The sequence below is a fragment of the Tiliqua scincoides genome, chromosome 1 (assembly GCF_035046505.1).
Source record: "Tiliqua scincoides isolate rTilSci1 chromosome 1, rTilSci1.hap2, whole genome shotgun sequence".
Taxonomy (NCBI): domain Eukaryota; kingdom Metazoa; phylum Chordata; class Lepidosauria; order Squamata; family Scincidae; genus Tiliqua; species Tiliqua scincoides.
Genome location: NC_089821.1, coordinates 275562667 through 275582594, shown reverse-complemented (window position 1 = coordinate 275582594; position 19928 = coordinate 275562667). Strand labels below are relative to the sequence as shown.

Here is a 19928-nt window from a genome sequence, read left to right as displayed (position 1 = left end):
AGCAAATGTAGGACTTCCCTAGGCAACCTTGGTGGTATACAGTATGGTTCAGTCCAAATCCAGTGCCAGGAAATCAACGAACCTGATTCTGCTATCTCATGGGGGGAGGGACAGAGAGAGAGAATAGGGCTATTAAGCCTCAACTCTGCAGTTACTCACTGCTCCCAGCAAATTGGCTTCATTCCACCAATTGTAGGCAGGAACAGCCTCAGATTTTCTTGCAGGGTGGGGGGACAGGTGAGAACAGCATGGGCCTGCTACCACTTTGCTCTGCAAAACAGAGCCTTCCCCACCAATCATGGGGGGGGGGGTGCAAAATTCACAGCTGCTTCTTGCAGCAATAAGGCCTATCTGATGCCAAAGGGGTGAAGGCCAAATCAAGGGCCATGAGGCCCAGCACAAGGCCTTTGTATGAGCTCAGAGTGCTTCAGCCTTTTCCAGGGAAAATCCTGAAGCAGGTGAAAAAGGCCTCCACTTATGAGTATCCTGATGGGGGAAGGGACTAACTAGGTACCTGCAAATAAGGAAATTTAAGAAACTGCCAATAGTAGGCAGGAGCCTAGCAAAGGACTTTGTAACCTGCAACCAGGAAGATCAGTCTGGAGAAGCCTCTCCCTTTGGAGCTGATGAATCATTTGACCCTGCCTGCTGCCAAAACTGGAGGTGCTTTCCCACTGCCAAAGACTGAGGCACACTGCAACCACTGGAAAACATTCTTAATAAGAGATAGCATCCTGACTAGAGTTGCCACTATCAGGAGCTCTCTCTGAGAATGAAAAGAACGTCCTGCTCATTCAAGGTGGCCACTAGCTTGAATGACTTTAAAAGGGGATCAGACAAATTCATGGAAGATGGGTTGATCAATAGTAACTAGTCATGATGGTTATGCATTACGTCCGAGTTCAGCAGCAAGCAAAGGAATAAGAAGTACGCCTTTTTCTCCTGCTTATGGCCTTTCCAGAGACAGCTGGTGGACCACTGTTAGGAAACAGAATACTAGACTTTGGCCTGAGCCAGCAGGGCTTATGTTCTAGCTTCCAGAGGCACCTTGCATAAAGCAGAAAGTCTCTGTTCCTGGACAAGGTTTCTATTCCTGGAGAGAGCTCCCTCTCTCCCCCAGCAGAAGAGCTGGCCATAACACTGCCCAGGATGCAGTATTTAGGAAAAAGAATCAGTAAACCATTCTGCCTAAATGTTTTTACAAGACCTTTATAAATTACATGAATCCAAAGCAATGCATTTTCTAATTTTATCTCCAAGTGGCTTTAGAAATACAAATAGAAAAAGTGAGGTATACTTTTACACCAATATATTTTGGAGGTGCCAAAGTAATTATCGCAATGACCAATATTGTCCAATGTAGTGGTGAGCAAAAGGCAAACCTTTGGGCAACTAAAGGGGGATCTTGTCAGGATCTCTAACTCCCAACCGCAAGTAAAGTAAATTAAACACACATCTCTGTCCTGGCTGGTGTTCCAGTTGCTTTTCTTTCAAACTGTGTTCCTCACTTGTATTAATTGGTTGTCTATGACCAAGTTTTGAAGAGCAAAGCTGAACAGTTTTAGAAGTGTGTCTCAAATGTACCAGTCCTATAACTGACAGGCAGATTTTACTTGTACATTGAGATTATCCTAGTTATATTGCTCACGGAGTGCAGGAGGTGACAGAGCCAATCTTTTGCACCTGGCTTCAATTGGTGGACCTACTAGTTGTTATAAAAACATTAAGTAAGCAGATCCCAGAAGTCTGAAGTTTGCCTATCTCCTGGTCTAATGTAACAAGCTGGCTGGCTGAATATAGCTGCTGATACTGGCTCTATTGCAGGACTGCATTTCATTTCAAACTGGTAATTGTTTTGATGTTATAAAACTGAAAGTTCTCAAAAGAAGAGAATGCTATACTCATGCTTCAATGAAATTTAATAGGTGTACAGGTTAATTCAACTGCATGATAAAACCTTTAGTAACATTTAAGTTGTTACAACTATTTTCATTCTGGCTCCACTAAAGCAAGTACAAAGTCATAGTGTCAGAGTCAAGGTTCACTATGCATACTAATTTGAAGTGATATGCACAGCCTATAACATTTATTAAATACAGTCAACCCAAAAGGAGGTAAAATAAAGGTTGCAAACCCAAAGTATACTTCCTAGGAAGCAAGTCCCTTCAAATTCATTGGAACTTGCAGGTTCTAAGTACACATGTATAAAATCAGGCAGAAAGTGAGTCAGTGGTGAATTCGTTATAAAAAAACTGTTTAGACCATTAATTTACTGTTATCAGAAAATTAAGTGTAGCATTTAGATCTTATGAAAAGATTTAAAATTGAATGAAAGTGTGGTAAGTTTTTATACACACCCCAGCCACTTTGATTTTTTAATACACTTGGAAATATGAAATATTTTTCATCCGAGTCTCAAATATTAGAAACAACAAGAATACCCTACACTTTCTAGTATATTTCAATCACCCCAATTTCCTCTCTCTCTCTCTCTCTCTCTCTGTGGCAGGGAGGCTGCCATTTAAAAAAAGATCAGGATCCAATCATGTGAACACAGTCAAATTTTGAAATGCATGCTTGTCCAGGTCAACCCACCCCGTCTCTATAGCAGGTCTTCTATTCCCTGCCCCACGGCTGATATAATCTCATTGAACAACAAAACTTACTTTTTTCCCCCACCAAAAGTCACTACACTGCTCCACTCTCAACAGGGAAGAGATCAAAAATTATTGTGAACACAAGCACTCAGCATATCAATCAATTATACTACTAGACAACCTAAGTGGTTTGGTCAGCCAAGCAACCCAACTGTGGAAACTGCTGTTTGAAACTGTTCACTATCCTGTATTGTAATAGGAGTGCAAATGAATCCGTCATATTTATAACAATGTTAACTGTCATGTAACAAAATGGAACAAGGTGCTTTATAGGAAAATTACTCCAGGAAGCCTAGTACTGTGGCAGAGGCAGTACTTTCCAGTTTAGGAAATTGATTTATTTTATGATGGGTTACAGAGAAGATGAATATACAATGTTAGAACATTGCAAGTGCAAAGTACTATTGGTATTTCTTTGCTACAACACATTAAAGAACTCCAATTTATTACTTCATCTAATAAACTATACCCTGAAATTAGCTAATCACTTGTCAAGTTTTCTCAGAATAAACCTGGATTTTTGCCTAACTGTTTAGAATAGCATGGCCTCAATACAGAAGTAAACATGATTTCAAACACAACAAATGACAGAGGTTTCATGTTTATGCCAGTCTGGCTTTGTTTACCATGCCTTTAGAGACAAATACCCTTTAGTATCCTAAGCACATTAACAATGCAGAATGCTAAGTGACATACTTTTGCAATTTTAAGGGAGCAACTATAAATTCAAGTTTATTATGATCTTTTAACAACCTCACTGGTTCAAACCAGATGCAACAGTAGCAGCTCCAAGTTTCCAAACACAGATTAGTTGCCATCACATCTAGTCTGACAGGTCAAACTGCAGGCTGCATGAAAAAGACAGGGCAAAATTTTATAAGCTGATCTGCAAGGGGCATGTGGCAATGTGGCCCAACCCTAGTTACAGAGAGTTGCCTTCCAGACTAGACAAGTATTGTGTGTGGCTTAAAAGTGCAGGGATATAAACCAGCACAAAGGAAGAGTTCTCAGTGCTTGGAAGAAAGTTTGCCTTTGAGAAAACCACAAGTGGTCTAGTAGAATACATCTGCTTGAACTTAAATTGATGGGTCTGTTGCTAATTTAACTGTTCTAAAACACCTTCCATGCAGAAAGGAGTTCTGCATGGCAGAACTGGTAGAAGGGGTTCTGCATGGTAGAACTGGTAGAAGCATTAATTTTTTCCCTAAAAGTCTTCCTGTTGGCAGCCAAATATTTCTATGAACCAGAAATTGTGAAATGCACCCAAGCTGGAGATAATCAAATTGGCGCTTGCTTGCTGAACCCAAGTGTCCAGTGTTAAATGAACTAAGCACAGCATTGAGTCCAATACTGTCTCTCACTGTGCCTCTACCACAAGTGAATAGCAAGTTATCCAGATACAGTTCTGCTACACCACTATTAAATAATGGCTACCCTATAGTTTTACTGAACAGCACAATCCCATCACTTTGATAAGTCTCCAAATGTATCAAACATTTTGCGTATCTCCACCAAGCACAGTAGAACTGGATAGGACAGGAATTTTATTCGTTTCCACGAACACAGACTCAAAGGCGGCTTCTTGCTCTTCCAATGTGTCAGCAGCGGTGGCTCCTTGAACTGAAACTGTGTTGGTAAGTGTTGGCGAATGCTCTGCAACCTTCTCCAGCTCTGTGGTTCTCTTCCCTTTCCTTTTGCCAAGTATTCTGACATAATTAGCTGGTACAAGTCCTGTTGTCTGGCCATCACGGCTAGCCAAGAGCCAGCCACGTATTTTAGGTTGTTGTTCTAATAAGAAAAAAAAAAGCTTGTCAAAAGAAGAATTTGCACACATTGAGATTCAGCTGACTCTTGGTTGTGACAGCTCATGTAGCATAGTGTTCATCAAGAGATTGCCATGAATTCACTCAGTGGTTTAAGCATTCCACTCCCCCTAACCCTTCCCCAGCATTATGGTAACAATGCTGACTTTTCTTATAGGATTATTGTAAAAACATCAAAATAGTACATGTGCTCAACCAGAAACTTGTTGAGATACAAGTTGCGATACAAATGCAAACCATTATTCATTTGTGTTTTGAACAAATTCTAGAGTCACAAGGGAAGCAGTGCAAGTAGACAGTTCAGTTTTGGATTTAGGAATAAAAATGTTTTAACATCTAAAGCTGCTGTATACCAAGTCAGACTGCCATTAACCCAATATTGTCTACTTAAACAGGAAGCAGTTCTCCAGGGTCTCAGATAGGGAACGCTGCTCCTTGAAAGGATTTAAGAGGATTTGCTTCTCCGGGATTGACTATGGGACCATCTTTATATAATGAATGTAACCCTGTCACTGAGATACAGCGCCACTTCAAATGACACCTTTACTACTTGAATTTTCTGATGTTATCAAGCATAGCAAAAACAAAACAGAGCAGTAGGGTAATACTTTTATTAGGATCAACTATCATTCCAAGGGATGCTTCTGGCAGTTATTAGCTGAGCTGACCTAATGTCAGAGGGACAGGTGGAAGGGTTTCTGTTGAGCTAATGAGATCCTAGAGAAAGATGGGGTAGGCAGAAAAACAAAGATTGGTTAAGATATCACACCATGGGTTCAACAAAATTCAGGCTCAAGCATCTCCCTCGCCCCCACTTCTAGCTTCATAGAAGACTCTGCAGTATGTTAAACAACTTTGCTGCAATGTCCAACCCATAAACTGGTTTGATCACTACTCATAAATCAGAACTGAATACCAGGATCAAACCCTGATTTGCAATTCTGGTGAATGGAGAGCAATCAACTCAGTTTTCCAGTTACAACAAAGTGGTTTAACAAACAAGAAAGTCCATGAAGTGGGGCATGCAAAAGGAGTACTCAAACTCATTCCAGAGCCAAAACAAATTGTGGTTTGTTGGATCAGGCCTGTGTTGTCTGAATTGGGCCTTAGAGACAGGTGGAATTAAGAGGATGGGTCAGGGAAAAAGATTTGGAGAAGGAATAGAAAAACTTGGTAAAAAGTTCAGTCCCAGATGGTGGTGCTGGGGGATGCCTGTTCGACACCCTGGCCCGAGGTGCAGGGTGCCACAGGGCTCAATTCTGTTGCCCGTGCTATTTAACATCTACATGAAACCGCTGGGACAGGTCATCCGGGAGTTTGGAGTGGGGTGCCATCAATATGCTGATGACACCCAACTCGATCTCTCCTTTCCTCCAGACTCCAGGGTGGCGGTTGAGGGCCTGGAGTGCTGTCTGGAGGCAGTGAGGATCTGGATGGGGGCTAACAAGCTGAAATTAAATCCGGATAAGACAGAGGCTCTTCTGGTTCGGAAATCCTCGATGCAGGTGCTGGACTATCGACTTGCGCTGAATGGGGTTGCACTCCCCCTGAAGGAGCAGGTCCGCAGCTTGGGGGTCCACCTGGACTCACAGCTGCTCCTGGATTCCCAGGCAGCAGCTGTGGCTAGGGGGACCTTCGCTCAGCTTCGGCTGGTGTGCCAGCTGCGACGGTACTTGGATCGTGCAAACCAGGCCACGGTGATCCATGCCTCGGTGACATCGAGGTTAGATTACTGTAAAGCACTCTATGTGGGGCTGCTCTTGAAGACGGTTCAGAAACTGCAACTAGTGCAGAATGCGGTGGCCCGTGTGGTTACTGGAGGTAGGCGGTTCGACCCTGTCAGTCTGTTTCTCCAGCGGCTGCATTGGCTGCCCATTAGTTTCCGGGCCCAATTCAAGGTGCTGGTTTTGACCTTTAAAGCCCTATACTGCTCTGGGCCAGGGTATCTTAGAGATCGCCTACTCCCATACAATCTGGATCATCCTCTTAGGTCATCAGAGAAGGCCTTTTTACAAGTGCTGCCACCTAGGGAGGTACATGGGGCGGCGGCAAGAAATAGGGCCTTCTCAGTAGTGGCACCAATGCTAAGGAACTCCCTTCCCCTTGACTTAAGAATGGCTCCCTCGCCTGAGACTTTTCAGCGAGGCCTGAAAACCCTTCTGTTTAAACAAGCCCTCTGAGTTCTTGGCCTTTTTAACATCTTTTATATTTTTTACAGGCCTGATTCTTTTATGTTTTGCTGCTGCTCTATGCTCTTTTTACCGGACTATTTTTTATCTGACTGCTGTTTTTATGATATGTGTTAATATGTTTTTATTTGTTTTAAATTATGTTTTTAATCTGTTTTAACCTGTTGTAAGCCACCTTGAGTCCCTTCAGGAAGAAAGGCGGGGTAAAAATAAAGTTATTAATTATTATTATTATTATTATTATTATTATTATTAAAAAGAAACCAGAGATCAGCACATCGTTAGCAGCTGCAGAAATATGGAAGACTGACATTTACATACTGATCTGAAAGTGCCTGCCAAGTCTCTAGTAGGAATATGTTGGCACAAGTTATATGAGTTTTAAGAGCAGAAGTGCAGGGATTTCTATGGACCCATGCAAACTTCCTCACCAAAGCCTACTGAAAAAACTCCATAGGGAATTAGAGGGCAGGTCCTCTCATGGATTGAGAACTGGTTGAAGACCAGGAAACAGAGAGTGGGTGTCAGTGGGTAGTTTTCACAATGGAGAGAGGTGAAAAGCGGTGTGCCCCAAGGATCTGTCCTGGGACCAGTGCTCTTCAACCTCTTCATAAATCACCTGGAGACAGGGGTCAGCAGTGACGTGGCAAAGTTTGCAGACGACACCAAACTTTTCCGAGCAGTAAAGACCAGAAGTGATTGTGAGGAGCTCCAGAAGGATCTCTCCAAACTGGCAGAATGAGCAGCAAAATGGAAGATGCATTTCAATGTAACATTGAGGGCAACTGAGGGCAATGAACACTGGGACAAAAAAAATCAAAACTTCACATATAGGCTGATGGGTTCTGAGCTGTCTGTGACAGATCAGGAGAGAGATCTTGGGGTGGTGGTGGACAGGTCGATGAAAGTGTCAACCAAATGTGTGGCGGCAGTGAAGAAGGCCAATTCTACACTTGGGATCATTAGAAAAGGTATCGAGGACAAAACAGCTAATATTATAATGCCGTTGTACAAATCGATGGTAAGGCCACACCTGGAGTATTGTGTCCAGTTCTGGTCGCCACATCTCAAAAAAGACATAGTGGAAATGGAAAAGATGCAAAAGAGAGCGACTAAGATGATTACTGGGCTGCGGCACCTTCCTTATGAGGAAAGGCTACGACATTTGGGTCTCTTCAGCCTAGAAAAGAGGTGCCTGAGGGGGGACAAGATTGAGACATATAAAATTAAGCATGGGAAAGATAAAGTGGATAGAGAGAAGCTCTTTACACTCTCACATAACACCAGAACCAGGGGACATCCCCTAAAATTGAGTATTGGGAGAGTTAGGACAGCCAAAAAAATATTTCTTTACTCAGCATGTGGTTGGTCTGTGGAACTCCTTGCCACAGGATGTGGTGACAGCATCTGGCCTGGACACCTTTAAAAGGAGATTGGACAAGTTTCTGGAGGAAAAATCCATGGGCTACGTCAGAATGCCAGATGTAAGGGAGGGCACCAGGTCCCTCCCAGGGCATGCAGGTCTCGTTATCTGGTGTGCTCCCTGGGGCATTTGGTGGGCCGCTGTGAGATACAGGAAGCTGGACTAGATGGGCCTATGGCCTGATCCAGTGGGGCTGTTCTTATGTTCTACAGGCATCCCTTGCTGGTAAAACATTTGTCAAGAACAAAGAGAAGCAGTTCTGCACCCCAGAGGTCAAGCAACCTGCCTTCAAAGCTCTCAGGCCCTCTCTTAACATACAATTCAGCTGAGCCAATCCATCTCTCTTCCAGTTTCTAGACACATCTGTATTTGCTTCAAAGGTCTGCATGGAAGTGAATCAAATGAACCAAAACCTTCATCTTACCTTTTGGTGCTAATGTTAGCATTTCACCAGCACAGAAGGAAATTTCTTCTTCTGAAACAGTACTGAAGTCATATTCTGCTCTTCCAACAACGTGATCATCCTCTCCACTTGCCCAGTTGGAGGATACTTTTAAACAAAGTAAGGATGAAACAAGTCAGCAAAGGTCAGCTCTTGGGAGAGGAAGCACGATGCAGTATCAAGACTTTGAGATCCTTTTGGCTTATATACAGGAAATCCAGTTCAAATAAGCTCAAGGGTGGGCCCTGATAAGTCATTAACTTTCAACCTACATTATTCAATTATGGCCAGATGTGTGGGTGAAATGCCATTCTGAATTGTCTTGCAAAAATATCTGAAACAATAGCCAACAATTTTCCATTAGCCCAGCTATAAATGAATGACTATAGAAAACCCAATGTCATTTGTAGCCTAACATTAAAAACAAAATCCAGCTGCATGGTCATTTTGAGACAATCTGAGACCTTGGACAAGTAACAAGTTATCAAGTCTGACTCAGAGCTCCTTAGGCAAAGGACAGATGCAATCATAACAAGTAGATGCTTTACTGAGTAAACAATGGATTAATTTATTATTATTGTATTTATATACCGCTTTTCAACGAAATGTTCACAAAGCAGTTTACAGAGAAAAATCCAGTAACTAATGGCTCCCTGTCCCAAAAGGGCTCACAATCTAAAAAGACGCAAAAGAACACCAGCAGACAGCCACTAGAAAAGACACTGCTGGGGTGAGGTGGGCCAGTTACTGTTCCCCTGCTAAAAAGAGGAGCACCCACTTGAAAAATTGCCTCTTACCCAATTAGCAGGGGTAATTCAGCCTGTGGTACTTCATTGTCCAACTATCTTCCCAGTATTGCATTGCATGTCTAGCCCATTGCACAGGAACCCATCAAAACAGTTCACATGAACATAGGAAGCTGCCCTTCTAACATTGTGTCAGCCAAGTATTATCTACACTGATTAGAAGTAGCTTCCCAAAGTTTCACACAAGAGCCTTTCCTGGCCATATCTGGCGATACTGCCAAGAACTGGAGCCAGGGCTTTCTGAATGCAAAGCATATACAAATCAGTGAGATACAGCACCTCTCTTCAGGCTGCAAAGTGTTTCCAATTCAGAGCGATCAGATCAACAGTTAAGCCACAGAGATATTCCTAGCTACAGAGCCCTGAATACACTTCAAGTACATTCACAGTGGGCCACACCTCTGTTTACTCAGAAGTCTGCCACACTGGTTTCAACAGGAGGCCTTTACTTCCAGGTAACATGCCTGAGAATTATAGCATTACCTTCATAACAGAGGCTTTTAATCACTAAATGTAAAAAGCATGAAAGGCTCTTCTTCAATTTTCTGCCCCTGCACAAAATCACCTATACTACCACTATTTATGTTGTACCAACAGTAAGGCAAATAGCTATAACACCCCCAAGAGCCCTGACACCCCAGTTAGAGTGACCTAAAGTGGGAAATTTTAAGCTGCAACTTCAACCATCATTTCCATTTGCTACATTTGTAGAAGCCCCCAGAGGGCTGGACCTATTACGCTTTCCCAAACATACAAATTTTTAGGTACCAGGGCATGTCCTTCTCCCACATATGGTAAACGACCCCATTTACACACACCTTCCTATGAGACAGTCTCACACAGAGAGAACCAGACAATGGCCTTGAACCAGAAGAATTTGCCACAAAAGTAATTTCTATTTGCTTTGCACAAGATAAAAACCAATATTCTGGTTTATACGGGGGGGGGGGGGGCATGAGACAGACAGAGAACACTCTTTCCCAAGGGTCTTCTTGAGGCCAAGCCCTTTTTAGGTGGCATTGTTAGGAGAAAAGAGGGCTAGAGCCACCAAATCCATCTCAATCTGTGCCCACGTGTGCATAATTTTTGGCCATTTCCCTCTCCCTCAGCAAACCCTTGTACTTCACCCCACAGCATCCAACCTTCAGGGGTGGTTTTCTGCTTGTAACGGGCACCTTTTGAGAGGCTACAGTGCCAGTTAGGAGGGTTTATTCAGTGGGAGAGATTAATTTCCCTACCACAAGTGAGTGAAGTGACTTCATGGCCTGCTGCAGAGCTCATTCCTTGCCTGAAGTCCTTGGCTCAGGTTACAGAGAACCCGGGGGGAATAAGGGACTTGCCATAGGAAAGAGGGGATGGGAAATATTGCAATGGCATTTGCATAAGCACTCATGCTCTCAAGTATACAACCTCTTGTAAACAGCTGCTTGCCTGGTAAATGGCAGCCAGTCAGAGTTATCTCCAGAGCAATTTTCACTTGTTGATCCTTATAAGCCACAAATGACTGCTATGGGTATATGTGACAGCCTAATAAAATGTTTTGTGGGATAATAACCAGGCTCATAAATAGCAGTCCACATCTACCTGAAACAAACGAGCACTCCAAGTGATCAAGAATGGATGCTTCCGCAGACTGGAAAAATATGTTTTTCAGATCACCAATGGAGTACAAAATGACTGTGGTCAAGCAGGACACTAAAAGTGGCCTACTAACCAGCAGAGTTATCTGCAAGGTTGCTACAGCCATCACGGACTTATCTGTAAGAAGGACGTATACACATTTTAAAAAACAAACCACTGCTAGATGCAGAAGATGAGTCTGTGTCAGCTATCAGCCAATACATTGTGTGAGTCATCCATGTCACTGACTAGAGGACAAAGGGCTCTTGGGTTGTTTTGAATTGTTACTGAAAGCCATCATGGGGATCATTTTGATCAAAAGGCAGGATATAAATCTAGAAACAAGTCTTTTGCAGTAGGTATGGAACATGCACATGATTTCTGCCATTACACAAAATTCAGTGTACAAACTTTCATGTTACATCTTCTCAGACTGGATGTTTCAGAAGAAACAAATCCAACCTGTCTACGCAACATGAATGCTCACTCACTGCATGGAGCACTTGTTCCAAATAAAAAGCATCTACATTTTGTACAACCAACCATTTTGTACATGGCTACAAACTCACCCATTTTAAGGTCTCCATTAGTTTGGAATGAGACCAGTTAAAAAACCCTGAAGGTTAACTTTCTAAAATAGAAACACAGTAATTTATGGACAGTAAGTAAATACTGCCCATTTTAAGACAGTAATGTACACAAAGTGGGATAATGATTATTCTCTTGCTACATTTCATTCATTTTGTAGGTGGAATTAAAAATGTTGTGTTTTATCTATACTACTCTAAGACAGAATCTAAGAATCTACTCTAAGACAGAATCTATCCAGAATCCAGAATCTATCCAGAATCGCAGTGTGGATTCCGAGCCAACAGGTCCACCACTGATATGGTATTCTCCCTTAGACAACTGCAGGAGAAATGCAGGGAACAACAACAGCCACTCTTTATAGCCTTCATAGATCTCACAAAGGCTTTCGACCTGGTCAGCAGAGATGGCCTCTTCAAGATTCTCCCCAAGATCGGATGTCCACCCAGGCTCCTCAGCATCATCAGATCTTTCCACAAGGACATGAAGGGCACTGTTGTCTTCGATGGCTCCACATCAGACCCTTTTGACATCCGAAGCGGAGTGAAGCAGGGCTGTGTTCTTGCACCAACCTTGTTTGGGATTTTCTTCGCTGTCCTGCTGAAACAGGCCTTTGGAACTGCAACAGAAGGCATCTATCTCCGGACCAGATCAGACGGAAAGCTCTTCAACCTCTCCAGACTGAGAGCAAAATCCAAAGTCCAGCTGAAATGTCTGCGTGACTTCCTCTTTGCCGACGATGCAGCTGTCACTACCCACTCTGCCAAAGATCTCCAGCAGCTCATGGATCGTTTTAGCAAGGCCTGCCAAGATTTTGGACTGACAATCAGCCTGAAGAAAACACAGGTCATGGTTCAGGATGTGGATTCACCTCCCTGCATTACAATCTCTGCGCATGAACTGGAGGTTGTCCATGACTTTGTGTACCTTGGCTCAACGATCTCCGACACTCTTTCTCTCGATACCGAGCTAAACAAGCGCATTGGTAAAGCAGCTACCACGTTTTCCAGACTCACAAAGAGAGTCTGGTCCAACAAGAAGCTGACGGAACATACCAAGATCCAGGTCTACAGAGCTTGTGTCCTGAGTACACTTCTGTACTGCAGCGAGACACGGACTCTTTGCTCACAACAGGAGAGGAAACAATGCTTTCCACATGCGCTGCCTCCGACGCATCCTCGGCATCACCTGGCAGGACAAAGTTCCAAACAACACAGTCCTGGAACGTGCTGGAATCCCTAGCATGTATTCACTGCTGAAACAGAGACGCCTGCGTTGGCTCGGTCATGTCGTGAGAATGGATGATGGCCGGATCCCAAAGGATCTCCTCTATGGAGAACTCGTGCAAGGAAAGCGCCCTACAGGTAGACCACAGCTGCGATACAAGGACATCTGCAAGAGGGATCTGAAGGCCTTAGGGATGGACCTCAACAAGTGGGAAACCCTGGCCTGTGAGCGGCCCGCTTGGAGGCAGGCTGTGCAGCATGGCCTTTCCCAGTTTGAAGAGACACTTGGCCAACAGTCTGAGGCTAAGAGGCAAAGAAGGAAGGCCCATAGCCAGGGAGACAGACCAGGGACAGACTGCACTTGCTCCCGGTGTGGAAGGGATTGTCACTCCCGGATTGGCCTTTTCAGCCACACTAGACGCTGTGCCAGAACCACCTTTCAGAGCGCGATACCATAGTCTTTCGAGACTGAAGGTTGCCAATACTATAATACTCTAAGACAAGACAGAAAAATTCACATGCTCATGCTTGCTTCAGGTTACCTTTGTATCCCAAATGGTAATTAACTGCTTATTAGATTAATGACTGGATTGGAAGCAGAGAGAGCAGGCTTACCTGTTTCATCATCTGGATAGGTGGACAGCAGCTTCCATATGAGGTAGGGGCCACCAAGAACAACAGCAAAGAACAGAAAAATGGGCCAGGATTTCGCAGAGTTGGAGGCTCTGTCATCAGGACCAACAAGGGCTACAGTTCCTTTGCTTTCTGCCCATACGTCTTCATTCTCCGAGCTCTTCCTCAGCCCCAGCAACCTCTGCAGACGCCTGTAGAGGTACCTTATAGTTCTGACTAATGCAAAAGCTGAAAACACCTTTGTGAAGTGTATTTTAAGCCGGGAGAAGTGATTGGCTACATCCAAGACAGCTCGGAAACTGTTATAGACTGCTGAAAATGTAGCGTCCATCATCATGCTGACGGAGGCAAAAGCATGCACAATACTTTCAATGGACTGGAAAGCACCCCGGCTGCTCTCTTCAGCTTGCTGAACAAACCTACTGGGAGGAACATCATCCATTCGAAATCGGTTGTAGCCCAATCCTCCGTATCCATAACTGTAAGGGCTGCAGCTTCCGTAAAAGGAATTCCCATATGCGCCATAACCTGGAGAAAAAGAACTGCTGTACGAAGGTCTGAAAGTACTCAAGGTAGTGCTCCCAGTCTGTTGTGATGGTCTTGGCAAAATAGGAGGTGGCACTCGTGTGAGAGTAGGTTGTCCAGGTCTAGTTAGCTGACTGGCTCCTACATCAGGAGATCTAAAAATTAATAAATGCACTGTTAGGATGCAGGATAATGTTTTGTTTAAAATAATCCTTCATTTCACACTCCCTCAAAACAGTGTATATATTTAAAGTTGACATTGTGTCTGTTTATCCCTCTTCAATTTGCTGACCATACTAAAACAGTGGACTTTATCTGTTCCTGTCGATACATACTGATAGTGTTAACAAGATCTCTAAAGCAACTCTTCTGCACTGACTTTCGATACAATGTTCCACCCTAATATCTTATGTTAATACATAACATAAAAGGCAGATAGCTATGTTTATCCATTTAAAAAGTACCAAAAGTAACAACTGAGTAGTGCCTTTTTCAGCACCAAGTAACAACTGCTACCCTACTGTAACTTTTGGATTAATACTTTATAGATAAATCTTAAATTAATGGGCATGTGCAAGTTGCTACTGAATTTAGAACAAAAAAAATCAGTTCCTTTTGCATGCAACATTTCTCCCCGAGGTAAATAAATAGACAGGTCCCATTATTCAAAAGGGGTTAGATCAACTCCATTTCCAGTTCATGTCCACATGCCTTTTACCACATTGCTTCTAATAACATACCCTTCTTTAGTTTTTGAGGTACATCTTTCGCTTCCTCATTATGACCCTACTCAACAACTTTTTCCTTCGATAAGCTGTCCCCTGAGCCACTCCAATACTATAAGTGAGGAAGAAACTTTTCCATTTCTAAAAATTAAATTTTATGAAACAATGCATCATAATGGATAGGCAGCAATACAGTTTCAAGAACATGTAATAGAGTCAAAGTTATAATTAACTTTTTAAAGGCGATGCTTCTATTTCTCTCTCTGTGTGAGTGTATGTACACATACTCATATTGATCTGTAAACAAGACAGCAAGATAAAACCAAAATACACATAATAACCCAGCAAAAAAAATCAAGTTATGAATTATTTTGAATTGATATGCAAGTCAAATAAAAACAAATGCTAAAATTTTTGTGCCACTGCAGACTGTATGTGAAAGCAAAACCAAAACTGATTTTAGGAGTCACTTCAAGCAGACACACAAAAAATTGCCTCAATCTACAGCAAACTGCTGCTTCTGATGGGTAATTTTCAGTATTAAAACAGTGCAAGAGGAAAGAATGAACTGGTTCTGACTGGAATTGCCTGCCTGGCCACCCACAGCCATTTTTAAGAAAAAAGGAAGCATTTCTGGTTGGAAGAACGTCATGACAGGACGTATTTGTGTGCTCATGTAGTGTAGTCCTGGATGAAATACAAAGCTGGAAATCCATGTGTACAGCCATAAAATGTGATGTACTTGAACGTACACAAACTTGGAAGCCAAAGGTGGCAACAAAAGTACAGTTGTCAACTATTAAAATCAACTGATTATCTCCTATTCCTACATGGATTATTTTCAAGTAACAATTTTGTCCAGTTTAAACAAGTCTGAAGAGTTAAGGAACCATAGCTCATTGTTGCCAAACAATATGAACTCATGTTGCATCCTGGGGACCGAGGAAGCATAGCTTATTTTCCAAACACAAAGCTATAAACTTTGGTAAGAATCGTATTTTAACTATAGGCACTGAATAGTCCAGCAGAGTCTCTTGCTCCAATTAGCAGTTAAAATCCAAGATATTTTAATCAACAGACATACACAATTTTCACTTTAAGTAAGCCAATTGCTATGAGCTATGAGGATTGCCGTAAACTGCCTTGTGTCTGCTTTGCAAACTGTATTATAAACCAAATGGATGTGAGCAACCTATTCACATTCAGAGTGTATTCAACGTACAGCAACTGCAAAATTTTGCTGTCCTCAATACCGAGAATTAAGAGTACTCATATACCACTTTCCAGCAAAAAGTTCACAAAGCAGTTTACATAGCAAATTAGATAAACCTTCAATTATAATTAATCGATTATTACTGAACAATTAAGTGCTGAAGCTTCTATTTCATAAACGAGGCTGCAACAGTACACAATATTTGGGAGAGACTAATTCCAAAGAGGCAGCTGTGTTAATAAGTTCCAGCAAAGAGACTTGTACGCCCAAAGAGTAACAGATGCTGTAGTAGAAGGGAACAGAACCCACCTTGTCAGATGCATAAACATTGTCCTCAATTGACTGATATAAATACACCCACACAGGTAGAATACACCCAGCTGAGGACAAAGCTTCATACATCTGATGATTTAACTCTAGTCTAGCTCACAAAAGTTTGTGTTTCAATAAATCTGCTATGCTTAGATACCAGAAGCTTCTGTTCTCTCCCTTTGCATAAATGTGGGAGTTATTCTCATTGCACAGTGTCATTTGCTTCCAAACAAACATGCATAGGTTCAGGCTACTGACTAAAATTATGTAATAGGAAACTTCAAGTAAAGGTTAGAGTTGCAGGTTTGGCTCAAAGGTTAATTGTGCAATCTCCTGTCTTCATTTCTGTTCATTCAGGCATCTGCTGTAAACTGCAACCAAACAAACCAGGCTGCAACTCCTGGCCAGTCTAGAATATATAGATATACAGAAATTTTTATTGGCATAATAATACAGACTACATAAAATCCACAGGTATTCTGACTACAGTGTCATTGTTATTCATTAACCGAACTCTTTACAATCTCCCATAAAAAGGCTGCTGTTCTCTCCACTATGTTGACCAACTCTGTGGAAAGAACAAGTCAGACCTTTTCCTGGCCTGACTGACCTCCCTTGTTAGCCCAGATTGAGCCTAGAAGCTTTGTGCGCGTCTCCTCATAAAGTGAACAGTCTAAAAGCATATACAATATTATTTCCATGCCCTGCCCACACTGGCAATGCCTTTCAAAGTATGGTACCCCCTTATTTCTACCAGACATTAGGGTGGATGGAATGGCATTACACCTTGCTAAAGTGTACGCTCTGCACTCTTGTGGCCCTTTAAAGATGGCAAAAAAGGCAACCGTTTGTCCTGTCTTAATTAAACTTTGTAGGTGCAGTGGGGAACACATTTTGTTGGCATCATCCAGCAACTCCTGGAATTCTATGACTAAAATTCTCCTTTTGATCACCTGGAAAGTTTGCTCTTGACTTAGCAAAGAGCTAAGAAATTTTAATTTCTTAACAAGTGGGATAGTCCCTATTGGAGGTACGGAATCTGCCACAAGATGATGTGTCAAGCTGTCACTATCCACCTTTTAATATACATGTAGCCAGAACCAACTAGAGTTCAGCCAAGCAGTTGTTTCAAGGTGGATTGACCAGTCTCTAAACAGAGAACTGAACAGGGGGTACATGCAGGCAGTCCCAATATCTTCCACAAAAACAAGGATTGCAACTGTTCAGTTGAACAGTCTAATGCGTTTAACCAAACAGGGACACCATATAAAGCTTAGGGTACAGCAACCTAGAAGAGTTGGGGTACTTTCTGAAGGCCCAGCTAGCATCAACATGGACCAGCTGACTGACAGACTTGGATGCTGGCTTCAAGTTTATGCTCATGGTTTGTTTGGATTTTGGCAAAACATGATTTCTACACCTCAGTTTCTCACATATAAATCTAAAAATAGTTCAACCTTACAAAAAAAAAGTGCACAAAAGTTACAGTACTTGATCACAAAAATCCTGGCCAGTTCACTTGGCTGCCACAGATTAGTAGGTGGGTAGCTATTTAAATCTGGAATAATTGAACTATGTCACAGAGATACTGCAGGGGTAAATAAAAATGGCAAAACACTTGGTACTTCTATGAAGTGGTCAGCAGTTTCTATGACAAACCTAAGATGTTCAGGTGTCTATGGCTAGCAATTCAATTTTCTACTCAGTAAGTACTTGACAATCAGCCATTTGCCCCTTGACAGCTTCATCTTACAGGACAATCAGCAAGAAATTGTTCCTGAATATCAAACTGCAAAAGCTTACCAGAGCATAATGGGACTCACCCTTATGTGGTTCCTGTGATAGTTATGCTGTCAAAAAAAATATACTTACAGCCAACTCGATGCATTGTTAATCTGAAGTTAAGTTCCACTGAGTTTCTTGGGCTTACTCCCAAGTGTCCATAGGACTGCAGATATGCAATGAAATCTTAATCATACAGGGAACACAGGTAGGGCATAATGAGAGCCATACCACACCCATTTTGATGGGAAAGGAGAAGAGATGCAGGAAGATAGAAAGAGCCTAGGAGTAATGACAATTGCAATGGTATGCAAGCGAGAACTTGTTGCTGTTTCATCAGAACATTCCCAGTAGAAAAAAACTATCCAACAGGCTGAAGTTTAAATACCCTTTCAACCAAGTTCACTCATGCAGCTCTTTGTGGAATAAAGAATGGGGCACTAGGAACCAATTCAGCCCTGCCAGGTCACTGGAACTGTTAAGAGCACAATGTGAAACAGGATACCAAGGGCTTGTGCCATGGTGGTTGTGCAGGTCTTCCATTTAAGAACTTTGGACCAAGGAAAACATGATTCAATGAAAATAATTCACAAGATGGGACGATACTGGAGCATCTAGGGCCAAAAGCATTATTGAAGCTGCAGTTCAAGTTTATATAATTTCAAATTGGGGTAAAATGGAGGCTTCAAGTCCCAACAGGTCATCTGTATAGATCTTTTAAACTCACACATCCCAAACTGTTCCAAATGCACGTGCACATGATATTGGAAGCAAACTAAGGGCGAAGTGAATCAAGGGGCAGAGTCTGCACCCACCCTCGCTGCACAATGGTTCACTATGAACAATTATTGTAAAAACTCACTTGTAAACATGAGTTTCGTATAGCCTGCCTGTGTGAACCACCTTGGGTCAGTAAAACTCAGTGAGAGTCAGTGAGAAAAGTGGTATAGGAATGCTGTGATTATTATTGTTTACAAAACTTCTAAACTAAAAAGAGAGAAGAGCAGTCTTCGAGAAGAGAGCCCCCTGGGACTGGGGCTGAATCAGTTTTCGCTTCAAGACATCATTTTATAAAGAGGGGCTCACTTGAGCTGCCTCTCACCCCAATACCAATGGAGTACAGTGGCTCCCCCACAGCGGAGGGCACTAAGGGTGTTAAAGCAAGAGGCAAGCTCCTTCCTAAGGCAGGGACATGAGATGGGTGGGGAGGCAGGTGAGGCACAGCCTCCCCACCGGAGTCCTTCAAAAAGCGCCACCGCCGTGTGAGATGCCCAAGCACCCATAACCCACGCGCTTTGCGCTTTTGGAAGGACTCCAGCAGGGAGGCTGTACCTCACCTGCCTCCCCATGTCCCTGTCATAAGCCCGACTTGGGGAGGGGACGGAGTCCCCCTCTGACAACACCATCCCGTGCGTGCCTCCTCAGAAGCAAGCCCCACTGCGTTCAGGAAAGCGTCTGCAACCTCAGTCACCGAAGGCGTCACCAGGACAAGGCCCCACCACCTGTTGCTCTCCTTGAGCCCCCCAAACCAGCCTCTCCCCCCCCCCCAGGACTGCAGGCGGCAACTGCGAGCTGGCCAAGCCTGAGCCCTGGAGGCCCCCCCAGCGCCTTGGCTGCTCTCCCGGCCCCGCCTGGCTTGAGCTTCGAGGAGGTCGCCCCGCTGCTCCCCGCCCCGCCCCCCAGGCCCCGCACTCACACGCGCCGGTTCTCCCAGGGTTTAAGGGGCGGCGGTTGGTTGGCCGCCATCATCTCGCAGCCTCACTGCAGCTCGGGGGTGGTGGTGGCAGCAGCGGCGGCAGGCCCCTCAAGCGAAAGCCGAACCATCGAGCCCACACCGTCCGGCCCCCGATCGACTCTCTCCAACAGCAGCAGCCAGCCCAGGCCCCAAGAGCTCGAGTCAAGATGCGTGTACATACATCACTTCCGGCCCTCTTCTCAACAGGCATTAAGAAGCCTTCTCCACC

At 43.4% G+C, this 19928-nt stretch overlaps 1 protein-coding gene across 1 annotated transcript; it reads right to left on the bottom strand.

Moving 5' to 3' along the window:
• Positions 1–1898: 1898 nt before the first annotated feature.
• Positions 1899–19766, bottom strand: PEX13 (peroxisomal biogenesis factor 13). The gene is made up of 4 exons (XM_066611933.1): positions 19661–19766; positions 13390–14087; positions 8517–8642; positions 1899–4445 (listed from the first exon to the last, which is right to left on the bottom strand). The coding sequence occupies exons 1-4, from the start codon at positions 19711–19713 to the stop codon at positions 4147–4149; spliced, it is 1176 nt and encodes a 391-aa protein (XP_066468030.1). The 5' UTR covers positions 19714–19766; the 3' UTR covers positions 1899–4146.
• Positions 19767–19928: the final 162 nt, after the last annotated feature.

Excerpts from the sequence above, each read along its gene's own strand:
- PEX13 (XM_066611933.1), bottom strand. The coding sequence starts at position 19,713 with ATGATGGCGGCCAACCAACCGCCGCCCCTTAAACCCTGGGAGAACCGG. Across the intron at positions 14,088-19,660 it reads CCCTGGGAGAACCGGCGCGT|ATCTCCTGATGTAGGAGCCA; the intron begins GTGAGTGCGGGG and ends ATTAATTTTTAG. Across the intron at positions 8,643-13,389 it reads CTATCCAGATGATGAAACAG|TATCCTCCAACTGGGCAAGT; the intron begins GTAAGCCTGCTC and ends TTTGTTTAAAAG.